We start from the raw sequence: 14,412 nt of genomic DNA, 5'->3' as shown, positions 1-14,412 counted from the left end.
ATCATCATCATCATCCCCCTCCTAGTCATCATCATCATTTTCTCAGTATGTCATTTTTCAAGGCCTATTAGATACTGTGTCAAATAATTAATGAAGTTGTCTGAAAATTTCGACAGTTATTACACTGATAATGTATTATGTCATCATAGAGATATGTCCATAATATATGTAGTTTGACTTATAATCCAAAGTAAAACATTTTATCATCAATTTTGTCATAGAATTTTTGATTTGCAACTTTAAAATGTTCTAATAAAAAAATCCATTAAGCAAAATCTGTGAAATCTCTCTATTGTGACACAAAAAGCTACGTTGATAAGTAGAAGAATATGGAGGTTATTCCTTCATTAGTTTTTTGCAAGATATTTTACCACAAGATTGTTACATTTATTTAATGCCAGACCTCCAAATCAGGTGGCAAAACTGGTATCAACACCGATAATGTAAGTTTTTTTAAAACCAAATATGTTGCTCTTTAACCAATAAACACAATACAGAAAGATTCAAACCGCCAAATAATAGGTAATTACTTTTTTAAAAACCGCCAAAAAATGTAATTACTTTTTAAAAAAACTCCAAACCGCTCATGGAAATGTACTTTATTCTGTAATATCCACACAGTTTAAATTAATGAAATTGGCATTTAAACAAATATTTGTTGTGATCATTTTGGTTATTTTAACGGGAATTCCATCTCTAATTTATATTATGTTCGTAAAATTGCTTATATGTAAAATCTAAAATATTTCATAATGATGATTGAATTTTGTAAAAGAATCGATTTCTAATTCAAATTGATTTCAACTAATATTCTGAAACTCATGATCATCGTGATATCATATTAAAAGTAACCAATGATTCAATCGGCATGTTTGAAAGTTCTTTGGCTCTTTCTGTATCAACGTTTATTATACGTAACCATGCTTAATATTTTGTACATATGTATCCAGTTGAAACATAATCCTCAAAAAAGAAGTCTTTTTCTCTTTTAATCACATTTAGAAATATATTGCTTTGATTGTAGAATTTCCAACGGCTGAGATAATCAATTGTCCCGTCTATGAGAATTCGCCATCAAAAGATGAAATGTGGATAGGAGTTGGAGGGCCCTACGATCCAATTGTCTGTGGCTGCAATGTGACCGACCCAGGGTTTCCCATAGAGCTGATAATGGCACAGTGGGTTGACGGGAAGACAGGTGATGTCATCAGTCAAGCTTTCCCTGTGGCTGGACTAGACTATGCCAGGCAGGCAGGAGGTACGATATGCTCATGCTTATAAAATATTATTTGCTACTCATTTATAGGATATATGTTCTTGACGATCATATGAAACGGTTATTGTATTAAAAATTAAACTGTCATTACTTGTCATCATCAATATTATAGTCATCATGAATATGATCGTCCACCACCTCCTTCTCATGTTCCTCGTCCTCCTCCTCCTACTCATATTTCCCATCCACCTCCCTCCTCATCCTCCTCCTCCTTATCATCATCATCATCATCATCATCATCATCATCATCATCATCATCATCATCATCATCATCATCATCATCATTTTTATCATTATCATCATCACTATTCTTCTACTCCCCCTCCTCCTCCTCCTTCTCGACAACATAATCATTAAGAGAAAAATCAAAATTCGTTGTCATAAATTTCAGATTAGAACTATTAAATCCCAGCATATTTACCATTTTCCGTTGATTAATAAATCTCATGGTAATTCTGGCTTTGTATTTCCATAACTCAAATCTTAAGCTGTTGATGTTAGTTTGAACAATTTTCTGACATACGCAAATGCCTTTGGTGGATTCTTTTATTGAGTTTGATTGCAAAAGTAAAATTAACAAGTGAAAACTCTTGAAACTAGAGAATTTTGAGACCTAAGTTGTTTTTTCTCCCAAAAGTGGCTTAGACATTCAAAATTGGGTTCAATAATTTAAACATTTAATGTAAATCTTTATAATCTATAGACCTATAACACATTTTCTTACCCATATACCGCTTTGAGACGTTGAACCCGCAGACATAGGCATGGATTTAGATTCTCAATATTCCATTTACTCTGAACAACATCGTCATCAACATTTCATCTTTAATAAACGTTAAATCTATGATACAACACCTATATTCGTTTCTCATTGTGTCATATTATAATAAACAAAGTATTATTTGGTAAAAATGTATGGGTTTCTTTTCAGAAAATTCAAAAATCTTCACATGTCAAGCAAATAACTCGGTTGGGATTTCAGAGAATAAAACAAGTTTTCAAATATTTTATGCCTGTAAGTATGGACATTAAATACAGCAATTATTTTTTGATTTTGTTTTTCACGCACATTTAAAAAGTGAATTGTAAAAAATGTTTGTATAAAGACCTCTATAGTTTTCGTAAAAAAATGTCTGAATCTAATTTTAATTCTGATATTGCTGTTAAATCAAAATTTTATAATACTTAATCATAATTTTTCTCTCTATAAGTTTTTAGTAAATAATCTAAAAAATCGCATTTTATAATTATTTTGAAGAAAAAAAAAGGAAATTGAATTCAAAGTAAAAATATTTGAAACGTTAGACGTGGTATCAAATGCCAATATTTTCTAAGAATAATTCAGAACTAAGACTTTTAATTTCATGTTTACAATCTGTTACTTGCCGACGCAATAGAACTGTGAGCGACATAAATTTTCATGAAGTAAATATTAGATGAAATAAATAGAGGATTTTAGAATATAAAAGCAATGAAGATACATCAAACATTCATCGTCGTTGTCATCACTATCGTTTTAATTCTTATTTCCTCTTATGGCATCAGATGGCCCAGACAATGTGAAGGTAGGACTAGACCCAAATGTTACTACAATAAATCTAGTGAGATTTTACTGTGAGGTGAATACAACCTATGTTTTCCCTGGCTACAACACATCGTTCAGAATACTCGATGACGAGACAGCGTATAACGTCAGTGATGAAGAATTCCACTCAGATCTAAACATCACACGAACTTTCTACGATATCGACGTGAGGGGCAGGAAGGGTAATCTGACAGCTGAATGTTCTGTAAATAACAGTCAGGTTTCTTCTGTTGGAGCAACTGCTGCAATGACATACAGACTTAAAGGTCATTTTTAAATCGTTTCTAATAATAATAATAATAATAATAATAATAATAATAATAATAATAATAATAATAATAATAATAATAATAATAATAATAATAATAATAATAATAATAATAATAATAATAACACTAATAATAATAACAATAATCATCATCATCATCATCATCATCATCATCATCATCATCATCATCATCATCATCATCATCATCATCATCATCATCATCATCGTCATCATCATCGTCATCATCATCATCATTTTCTCAGTATGTCATTTTCAAGGCTTTATTGGATACTGTGTCAAACATTTAATCAAGTTGTCTGAAAACTAAGACAGTTATTACACTGATAATTTATTATGTCACCATAGAGATATTTTCATAATATATGTAGTTTGACTTATAATCCAAAGAATAACATTTTATCATCAATTTTGTCATAGAATTTTTGAACTTTAAAATGTTCGAATAAAAATCCATTAAACAAAATCTATGAAATCTCTCTATTGTGACACAAAAAGCTACAATGTTGATAAGTAGATGAATATGGAGGTTATTCCTTCATTAGTTTTTTGCGAAATATTTTAGCACAAGATTGTTACATTTATTTAATGCCAGACCTCCAAATCAGGTGGCAAAACAGTTATCAACAACGATAATGTAAGTTTTTTTTAAAACCAAAAATGTTGCTCTTTAACCAATAAACACAATACAGAAATATTTAAACCGCCAAATAAAAGATAATTATTGTTTTCAAAAGAAAACCCCCAAACCGCCCAAGGAATTGTACTTTATTCTATAATATCCACACAGTTTCAATTAATGAAATTGGCATTTAAACAAATATTTGTTGTGATAATTTTGGTTATTTTAACGGGAATTCCGTCTTTAATTCCTATTCTGTTCGTAAAATTGATTATATGTAAAATCTAAAATATTTCATAATGATGATTGAATTTTGTAAAAGAATCGATTTCTAATTCAAATTGATTTCAACTAATATTCTGAAACTCATGATTATTGTGATCTCATCTCATGTCGTTCCATATCTGAAGCAGACGTCGGAGGTCATCTTCCGCCAAGCTGATCTATCTCTTGCCAATTCTATTAAAGCAGCGCCACCTTTCTCAGCTTCATCTGTCCAAGTTCTTATCCCTTTCAAATACGTTATTCTTTGTCTTCCTCTTATTCTTTTTCCATTCATCTTTCCAGTCAAGGCGAGTACTTCCAAACCAGGGTGGCGGATAATGTGTCCTAAAAATTCCATTTGGCGTTTGATGATTTTTGTTATCAGTGATCTTTTTCTGTTTGCCATTTCTAAAATTTCTTCATTTCTTTTCCTTTCCACCCATGACACCCTCATCATTCTTCTGTAAAACCACATTTCCACTGCCTCCAGTCATTTAACCATGGTCTTGTTTATGGTCCAGCTCTCACAACCATATAGCAGCACAGACAGTACATAGCAATCCAGGACTTTGATTTTTGTTTTCATGCTAATATTCCTGTTTTTCATAATTGTATGCAGCTGGTTGAATGCATTCTTCGCCATACCTATTCTTTTCTTTATTTCACAATCTGATTTTCCATTGGATGTTACATTGAAGCCTAAATATTTGAAACATTCAACTTGTTGTATTGTTTGTCCTCTGCTTGTTATTACACAGGCTGGTGGGTTATTATTTTTAGATACCGTCATACATTCTGTTTTAGATATATTCAGTTCCAGTCCCATATTTTCACTACTCCTGACTACAACATCCAGTAATTCTTGTAGTTCATGTTCAGATTCTGCCAGTAGAACCGTATCATCTGCATACCTCAGATTTGTTACATTCTTTCCTCCAATACACACCCCCTTCTTATGTTCGATATCTCTTAATATCATTTCACTATAGAGGTTGAATAAATCTGGAGACAAAACACACCCCTGCCTAACTCCTCTTCTAATAGGTGTAAAACTGCTTAGCTCGTTGTCAACACGCATTGCTGCTTCTTGTTCCCAGTACAAATTCCGTAATATTCTTAAATCTTTACCATCAATGTCCAAGGATGATAGAATTTTGAATAGTTTTTCGTGTTGTACTTTATCAAAGGCTTTTGAATAGTCGATGAAACACATATACAGATCTTTATTTACTTCAATACATCTTTCCATCAGCATTGATAATGTGAATATTCCATTTCTGGTACCCTTGTCCTCAACAAAACCAAATTGCATCTCCCCAATTTCAGGTCGTATTTTATTTCTTATTCTTAGTAAAATTATCTTCAAAAGAATTTTTGTGAGGTGGCTCATTAGGCTAATAGTTCTGTGTTGTTCACAATCAATTATTGTGATATCATATTAAAAGTAACCAATGATTCAATCGGCATCTTTTATAAATTCTTTGGCTCTTTCTGTATCAATGTTTATTATATGTAACCATGCTTAATATTTTTTACATATGTATCCAGTTGAAACATAATCCTCAAAAAAGAAGTCTTTTTCTCTTTTAATCACATTTAGAAGTATATTGTTTTGATTGTAGAACTTCCAACGGCTGAGATTATCAATTGTCCCATCTATGAGAATTCGCCTTCAAAAGATGAGAGATGGATAGGAGTTGGAGGGCCCAACGATCCAATTCTCTGTGGCTGCAATGTGACCGACCCAGGGTTCCCCTTCGATCTGACCATGGCCCAGTGGGTTGACGGGAAGACAGGTGATGTCATGAGTCAAACTTACCCTGTGGCTGGACTAGACTATGCCAGACAGACAGGAGGTAAGGAATGCTCATGCTTATAAAATGTTATTTGCTACTCATTTACAGGATATATGTTCATCATAATAAATGGTTATTAAATTATATAGAAAACTGTCATTAGTTATCAGCATCAATATTATAGTTATCATGAATATGATCATCCTCCACCTCCTTCTCATGTTCCTCTTCTTCCTCTTCCTCCTTCACCTCCTCCTCCTCCTCTTCCTCTCCTCCTTCTCTTCCTCCTCATATTAGCCAACCACACCCTCCTCATCCTCATCCATCTCCTCCTTATCATCATCACCATCATCTGCTTTGAGACGTTGAACCCGCAGACATAGGCATTGATTTGGATTCTCAATATTCCTTTTACTCTCATCAACATCGTCATCAAAATGTCATCTTTAATAAACGTTAAATCTATGATACAACACCTATATTCGTTTCTAATTATGTCATATTATAATAAACGAAGTATTATTTGGTAAAAATGTATGGGTTTCTTTTCAGAAAATTCAAAAATATTCACATGTCAAGCAAATAACTCGGTTGGGATTTCAGAGAATAAAACAAGTTTTCAAATATTTTATGCCTGTAAGTATGGACATTAAATACAGCAATTATTTTTTGATTTTGTTTTTCACGCACATTTAAAAAGTGAATTGTAAAAAATGTTTGTATACAGACCTCTCTATTTTTCGTAGAAAATTATCTGAATCTAATTTTAATTCTGAATTAATGTTTGATATTGCTGTTCAATCATAATTTTTTAAATACTTAATCTTAGTTTTTCTCTCCACAAGTGTTTAGTAAATAATTTTAAAATATCTCATTTTATAAATATATTGAAGGAAAAAAAGGAAATTGAATTCAAAGTAAAAATATTTGAAACGTTAGACGTGGTCTCAAATGCCAATATTTTCTAAGAATAATTCAGAACTAAGACTTTTACTTTCATGTTTACAATCCATTACTCGCCGACGCAATAGAACTGTGAGCGACATATATTTTCATGAAGTAAACATTAGATGAAATAAATAGAGTATTTTAAAATATAAAAGCAATGAAGTTATATCAAACATTCATCTTCGTTGTCATCACTATCGTTTTAATTCTTATTTCCTCTTATGGCATCAGATGGCCCAGACAATGTAAAGGTAGGACTAGACACAAATGTTACTACAATAAATCTATTAAGATTTTACTGTGAAGTAAACACAACCTATGTTTTCCCTGGCTACAACACATCGTTCAGAATACTCCAAGACGAGACAGCGTATAACGTCAGTGATGAAGAATTCCACTCAGATATAAATATCACACGAACTTTCTACGATATCGACGTCAGAGACAGGAAGGGTAATCTGACAGCTGAATGTTCTGTAAATAACACTCAGGCTTCTTCTATTGGAGTTACAGGTAGAATGATTTACAGGCTTAAAGGTAATCTATGTTTATCTCTTCTAATCATTATCCTCATCCTCCACCTCATCACCATCATCATCATCATCATCATCATCATCATCATCATCATCATCATCATCATCATCATCATCATCAACATCATCATCCCCCTCCTAGTCATCATCATCATTTTCTCAGTATGTCATTTTTCAAGGCTTTATTGGATACTGTGTCAAAAATATAATCAAGTTGTCTGAAAATTTCGACAGTTATTACACTGATAATGTATTATGTCACCATAGAGATATTTCCATAATATATGTACATGTAGTTTGACTTATAATCCAAAGTATAACATTTTATCATCAATTTTGTCATAGAATTTTTGATTTGCAACTTTAAAATGTTCTAATAAAAATCCATTAAGCAAAATTTGTGAAATCTCTCTATTGTGACACAAAAAGCTACAATGTTGATAAGTAGAAGAATATGGAGGTTATTCCTTCATTAGTTGTTTGCAAAATATTTTACCACATGATTGTTACATTTATTAATGCCAGACCTCCGAATTAGGTGGCAAAACGGGTATCAACACCGAAAATGTAAGTTTTTTAAAAACCAAATATGTTGCTCTTTAACCAATAAACACAATACAGAAAGATTTAAACCGCCAAATAAATGGTAATTAATTATTCCAAAAGTAACCCCCAAACCGCTCATGGAATTGTATTTTATTCTATAATATCTACACTGGCCAATTAATGAAATTGGCATTTAAACAAATCTAAGTGGTGATAATTTTGGTTATTTTAACTGGAATTCCATCTTTTATTTATATTCTGTTCGTAAAATTGATTATATGTAAAGTCTAAAATATTTCATAATGATGATTGAATTTTGTAAAAGAATTGATTTCTAATTCAAATTGATTTCAACTAATATTCTGAAACTCCTGATATTGTGATATCATATTAAAAGTAACCAATGGTTCAATCGGCATGTTTTGAAAGTTCTTTGGCTCTTTCTGTATCAATGTTTATTATACGTAACCATGCTCAATATTTTGTACTTATGTTTCCAGTTGAAACATAATCCTCAAAAAAAGAAGTCTTTTTCTCTTTTAATCACATTTAGAAGTATACTGTTTTCATTGTAGAACTTCCAACGGCTGAGATTATCAATTGTCCCATCTATGAGAATTCGCCTTCAAAAGATGAGAGGTGGATAGGAGTTGGAGGGCCTAACGATTCAATTGTCTGTGGCTGCAATGTGACCGACCCAGGGTTTCCCATAGACCTGACCATGGCACAGTGGGTTGACGGGAAGACAGGTGATGTCATCAGTCAAGCTTTCCTTGTGGCTGAACTAGACTATGCCAGACATACAGGAGGTATGGAATGCTCATGCTTATAAAATGTTATTTGCTACTCATTTACAGGATATATGTTCATCATAATAAATGGTTATTAAATGATATAGAAAACTGTCATTGGTTGTCAGCATCAACATTATAGTCATCATGAATATGATCATCCTCCACCTCCTTCTCATGTTCCTCTTCTTCCTCCTCCTACTCCTCCTCCTCATCCTCCTCCTCTTCCTCCTCCTCTTTCTCATCCTCCTCATATTAGCCAACCACCCCCTCCTCATCCTCATCCATCTCCTCCTTATCATCACCATCATCTGCCTTGAGACCTTGAACAAGCAGATATAGCCATGGATTTAGATTCTCAATATTGCTTTTACTCTGGTCAACATCGTCATCAAAATGTCCTCTTTGATAAACGTTAAAATTATGATACGACACCTACATTCGTTTCTCATATGCCATATTATAATAAACGAAGTATTATTTGGTAAAAATGTATGGGTTTCTTTTCAGAAAATTCAAAAATATTCACATGTCAAGCAAATAACTCGATTGGGATTTCAGAGAATAAAACAAGTTTTCAAATATTTTATGCCTGTAAGTATGGACATTAAATACAGCAATGATCTTTTGATTTTTTCCACGCACATTTAAAACGTGAATAGTAAAATTGTTTGTATACAGACCTCTATAATATTAGAAAAATATCTTAATCTAATTTTAATTCTGAATTAATGTTTGATATTGCTGTTCAACCATACATTTTTAAATACTTAATCTTAATTTTCTCTCCACAAGTGTTTAGTAAATAATTTAAGAAAAATCTCATTTTATAATTATATTGAAGAAAAAAAAAGGAAATTGAATTCAAAGTAAAAATATTTGAAACGTTAGACGTGGTCTCAAATGCCAATATTTTCTAAGAATAATTCAGAACTAAGACTTTTAGTTTCATGTTTACAATCCATTACTCGCCGACGCAATAGAACTGTGAGCAACATATATTTTCATGAAGTAAATATTAGATGAAATAAATAGAGTATTTTAAAATATAAAAGCAATGAAGATACATCAAACATTCATCGTCGTTGTTATCACTTTCGTTTTAATTCTTATTTCCTCTAATGGCATCAGATGGTCCAGACTATGTGAAAGTAGGACTAGACCCAAATGTTACTACAGTAAATCTAGTGAGATTTTACTGTGAGGTAAACACAACCTATGTTTTCCCTGGCTACAACACATCGTTCAGAATACTCGAAGACGAGACAGCGTATAACGTCAGTGATGAAGAATTCCACTCAGATATAAATATCACGCGAACTTTCTACGATATCGACGTCAGGGGCAGGAAGGGTAATCTGACAGCTGAATGTTCTGTAAATAACACTCAGGCTTCTTCTATTGGAGTTACAAGTAGAATGATTTACAGGCTTAAAGGTAATCTATGTTTATCTATTCTAATCATTATCCTCATCCTCCACCTCATCATCATCATCATCATCATCATCATCATCATCATCATCATCATCATCATCATCATCATCATTCATCATCATCATCATCATCATCACCATCATCATCCCCCTCCTAGTCATCATCATCATTTTCTCAGTATGTCATTTTTCAAGGCCTATTGAATACTGTGTCAAATATTTATTGAAGTTGTCTGAAAATTTCGACAGTTATTACACTGATAATGTATTATGTCACCATAGAGATATTTTCATAATATATGTAGTTTGACTTATAATCCAAAGAATAACATTAAATCATCAATTTTGTCATGGAATTTTTGATTTGCAACTTTAAAATGTTCTAATAAAAATCCATTAAGCAAAATCTGTGAAATCTCTCTATTGTGACACAAAAAGCTACAATGTTGATAAGTAGAAGAATATGGAGGTTATTCCTTCATTAGTTTTTGCAAAATATTTTACCACAAGATTGTTACATTTATTTAATGCAAGACCGATAATGTAAGTTTTTTAAAAACCAAGTATGTTGCTCTTTAACCAATAAACACAATACAGAAAGATTCAAACCGCCAAATAATAGGTAATTACTTTTTCCAAAAGTAACCCCCAAACCGCCCATGGAATTGTACTTTATTCTATAATATCCACACTGGCCAATTAATGAAATTGGCATTGAAACAAATCTAAGTGGTGATAATTTTGGTTATTTTAACTGGAATTCCGTCTTTAATTCCTATTCTGTTCGTAAAATTGATTATATGTAAAATCTAAAATATTTCATAATGATGATTGAATTTTGTAAAAGAATTGATTTCTAATTCAAATTGATTTCAACTAATATTCTGAAACTCATGATTATTGTGATATCATACTAAAAGTAACCAATGATTCAATCGGCATGTTTTAAAAGTTCTTTGGCTCTTTCTGTATCAATGTTTATTATACGTAACCATGCTTAACATTTTGTACATATGTATCCAGTTGAAACATAATCCTCAAAAAAGAAGTCTTTTTCTCTTTTAATCACATTTCGAAGTATATTGTTTTCATTGTAGAACTTCCAACGGCTGAGATAATCAATTGTCTTATCTATGAGAATTCGCCTTCAAAAGATGAGAGGTGGATAGCAGTTGGAGGGCCTAACGATCCAATTGTCTGTGGCTGCAATGTGACCGACCCAGGGTTTCCCATCGAGCTGACCATGGCACAGTGGGTTGACGGGAAGACAGGTGATGTCATCAGTCAGGCTTTCCCTGTGGCTGGACTAGACTATGCCAGGCAGGCAGGAGGTACGATATGCTCATGCTTATAAAATATTATGTGCTACTCATTCATAGGATATATGTTCTTGACGATCATATGAAACGGTTATTGTATTAAAAATTAAACTGTCATTAGTTGAAATCATCAATATTATAGTCATTATGAATATGATCGTCCTCCACCTCCTTCTCATGTTCTTCGTCCTCCTCCTCCTACTCATATTTCCCATCCACCTCCCTCCTCATCCTCCTCCTACTTATCATCATCATCATCATCATCATCATCATCATCATCATCATCATCATCATCATCATCATCATCATCATCATCATTTTTATCCTTATCATCATCACTATTCTTCTACTCCCCCTCCTCCTCCTCCTTCTCGACAACATAATCATTAAGAGAAAAATCGAAATTCGTTGTCATAAATTTCACATTAGAACTATTAAATCCCAGCATATTTACCATTTTCCGTTGATTAATAAATCTCATGGTAATTCTGGCTTTGTATTTCCATAACTCAAATCTTAAGCTGTTGGTGTTAGTTTGAACAATTTTCTGACATATGCAAATGCCTTTGGTGGATTCTTTTATTGAGTTAGATTGCAAAAGTAAAATTCACAAGTGAAAACCCTTGAAACTAGAGAATTTTGAGACCTAAGTTGTTTTTTCTCCCAAAAGTGGCTTAGACATTCAAAATTGGGTTCAAAAATTTAAACATTTAATGTAAATCTTTATAATCTATAGATCTATATCACATTTTCTTACCCATATACCGCTTTGAGACGTTGAACCCGCAGACATAGGCATGGATTTAGATTCTCAATATTCCTTTTACTCTGATCAGCATCATCATCAACATGTCATCTTTACTAAACGTTAAATCTATGATACAACACCTATGTTCGTTTCTCATTGTGCCATATTATAATAAACGAAGTATTATTTGGTAAAAATGTATGGGTTTCTTTCCAGAAAATTCAAAAATCTTCACATGTCAAGCAAATAACTCGGTTGGGATTTCAGAGAATAAAACAAGTTTTCAAATATTTTATGCCTGTAAGTATGGACATTAAATACAGCAATTATTTTTTGATTTTGTTTTTCACGCACATTTAAAAAATGAATTGTAAAATATGTTTGTATAAAGACCTCTATAGTTTTCGTAAAAAATGTTTGAATCTAAATTTAATTCTGAATTAATGTTTTATATTGCTGTTAAATCAAAATTTTATAATACTTAATCATAATTTTTCTCTCTTTAAGGGTTTAGTAAATAATCAAAAAAATCTCATTTTATAATTATTTTGAAGAAAAAAAAAGTAAATTGAATTCAAAGTAAAAATATTTGAAACGTTAGACGTGATCTCTAATGCCAATATTTTCTAAGAATAATTCAGAACTAAGACTTTTGATTTCATGTTTACAATCTGTTAATTAACGACGCAATAGATCTGTGAGCAACATATATTTTCATGAAGTAAATATTAGATGAAATAAATAGAGGATTTTAGAATATAAAAGCAATGAAGATACATCAAACATTCATCGTCGTTGTCATCACTTTCGTTTTAATTCTTATTTCCTCTTATGGCATCAGATGGCCCAGACAATGTGAAAGTAGGACTAGACCCAAATGTTACTACAATAAATCTAGTGAGATTTTACTGTGAAGTAAACACAACCTATGTTTTCCCTGGCTACAACACATCGTTCAGAATACTCGAAGACGAGACAGCGTATAACGTCAGTGATGAAGAATACCACTCAGATATAAACATCACACGAACTTTCTACGATATCGACGTCAGGGGCAGGAAGGGTAATCTGACAGCTGAATGTTCTGTAAATAACAGTCGGGCTTCTTTTATTGGAGTAACTGCTGCAATGGCATACAGACTTAAAGGTCATTTTTATTTATCGATCCTCTTTCTCCTCCTCCTCCTCCTCGTCCTCCTCTTCCTCGTACTCCTCCTCCTCGTCCTCCTCCTCCTCCTCCTCCTCCTTCGTGTCACCCTCCTCCTCCTCTTCCTCCTCCACCTAATCATCATCATCATTATCACCATCATACCCATTACTGTCATTCTAGTTACAGAGTAATTAGTATCGCCATCATCTAATTGTTTATGGTATCACTATTCTAATATTTCCTTTTTTCTATCATATCCACACCGTTTTAATTAGTTAATTTGGAAATTTTTAAAAATTCAAGTTGTAATTGTTTTGGTAATATTAGAAAGAAATTGCGTATCTAAACCATGTTCTGATTTGTAGAATTACTTATACTTGAACTCTAAAATCTTGTATAATCATGATTGAATTCTTTAAAAGCATTAATTCTAATTCTAATTGATTTTAACTAATATTCTGATACTTATAACTACGATGATATCATATTCTAAGTAACCAATGATTCGATCGGCATGCTTTGAAAGATCTTTGGTCCTTTCTCTATTAATGTTTATTATACGTAGTCAAGCTTATAAAATTCTGCATATGGATATATTTGAAAATTATTTAAAAAAGCAAACTACGTATGTCACTGTTTTGTTCACTTTTAGAAGTATATTGTTTTGATTGTAGAACTTCCAATGGCTGAGATTATCAATTGTCCCATCTATGAGAATTCGCCTTCAAAAGATGAGAGGTGGATAGGAGTTGGAGGGCCTAACGATCCAATTGTCTGTGGATGCAATGTGACCGACTCAGGGTTTCCCATCGAGCTGACTATGGCACAGTGGGTTGACGGGGAGACAGGTGATGTCATCAGTCAAGCTTACCCTGTGGCTGGACTAGACTATGCCAGGCAGCCACGAGGTATCATATGTTCATGCTTTTAAGGAATCCCTTTTGTCTACTCATGTCTTGGTTACATGTTCTTGACAAATATATAAAATTGTTATTGTATTAACTAAGCTATAATTAGCCGTCATCATGAATATCATCGCAATTCTGATTCACCTCCTCCTCCTCCTCTTCCTCCTCCTCCTGCTCCTCATCATCATTAGCACCACCACAGGCACC

General features: G+C 32.5%; 1 protein-coding gene across 1 annotated transcript in view; it reads left to right on the top strand.

The window, feature by feature from the left end:
* Positions 1-14,412, top strand: part of LOC144959648 (uncharacterized) — a 49,827-nt gene that overhangs the window by 7,418 nt on the left and 27,997 nt on the right. The window contains exons 6-18 of the mRNA XM_078892312.1: positions 1,025-1,258; positions 2,208-2,291; positions 2,822-3,127; positions 5,656-5,889; positions 6,382-6,465; positions 7,009-7,314; positions 8,432-8,665; positions 9,158-9,241; positions 9,779-10,084; positions 11,178-11,411; positions 12,364-12,447; positions 12,989-13,294; positions 13,972-14,205. Of these exons, the coding sequence (XP_078748438.1) occupies positions 1,025-1,258; positions 2,208-2,291; positions 2,822-3,127; positions 5,656-5,889; positions 6,382-6,465; positions 7,009-7,314; positions 8,432-8,665; positions 9,158-9,241; positions 9,779-10,084; positions 11,178-11,411; positions 12,364-12,447; positions 12,989-13,294; positions 13,972-14,205 (2,730 nt within the window). The remainder of the gene's footprint in view (positions 1-1,024; positions 1,259-2,207; positions 2,292-2,821; positions 3,128-5,655; positions 5,890-6,381; positions 6,466-7,008; positions 7,315-8,431; positions 8,666-9,157; positions 9,242-9,778; positions 10,085-11,177; positions 11,412-12,363; positions 12,448-12,988; positions 13,295-13,971; positions 14,206-14,412) is intronic.

This window comes from Berghia stephanieae, chromosome 14 (genome assembly GCF_034508935.2).
Source record: "Berghia stephanieae isolate SIO BIC M18660-M18661 chromosome 14, UCSD_Bste_1.3, whole genome shotgun sequence".
In the NCBI taxonomy this organism is placed as follows: domain Eukaryota; kingdom Metazoa; phylum Mollusca; class Gastropoda; order Nudibranchia; family Aeolidiidae; genus Berghia; species Berghia stephanieae.
Note: the sequence above shows the minus strand (reverse complement) of the source record. Positions and strands in the feature narration are given on the sequence as shown.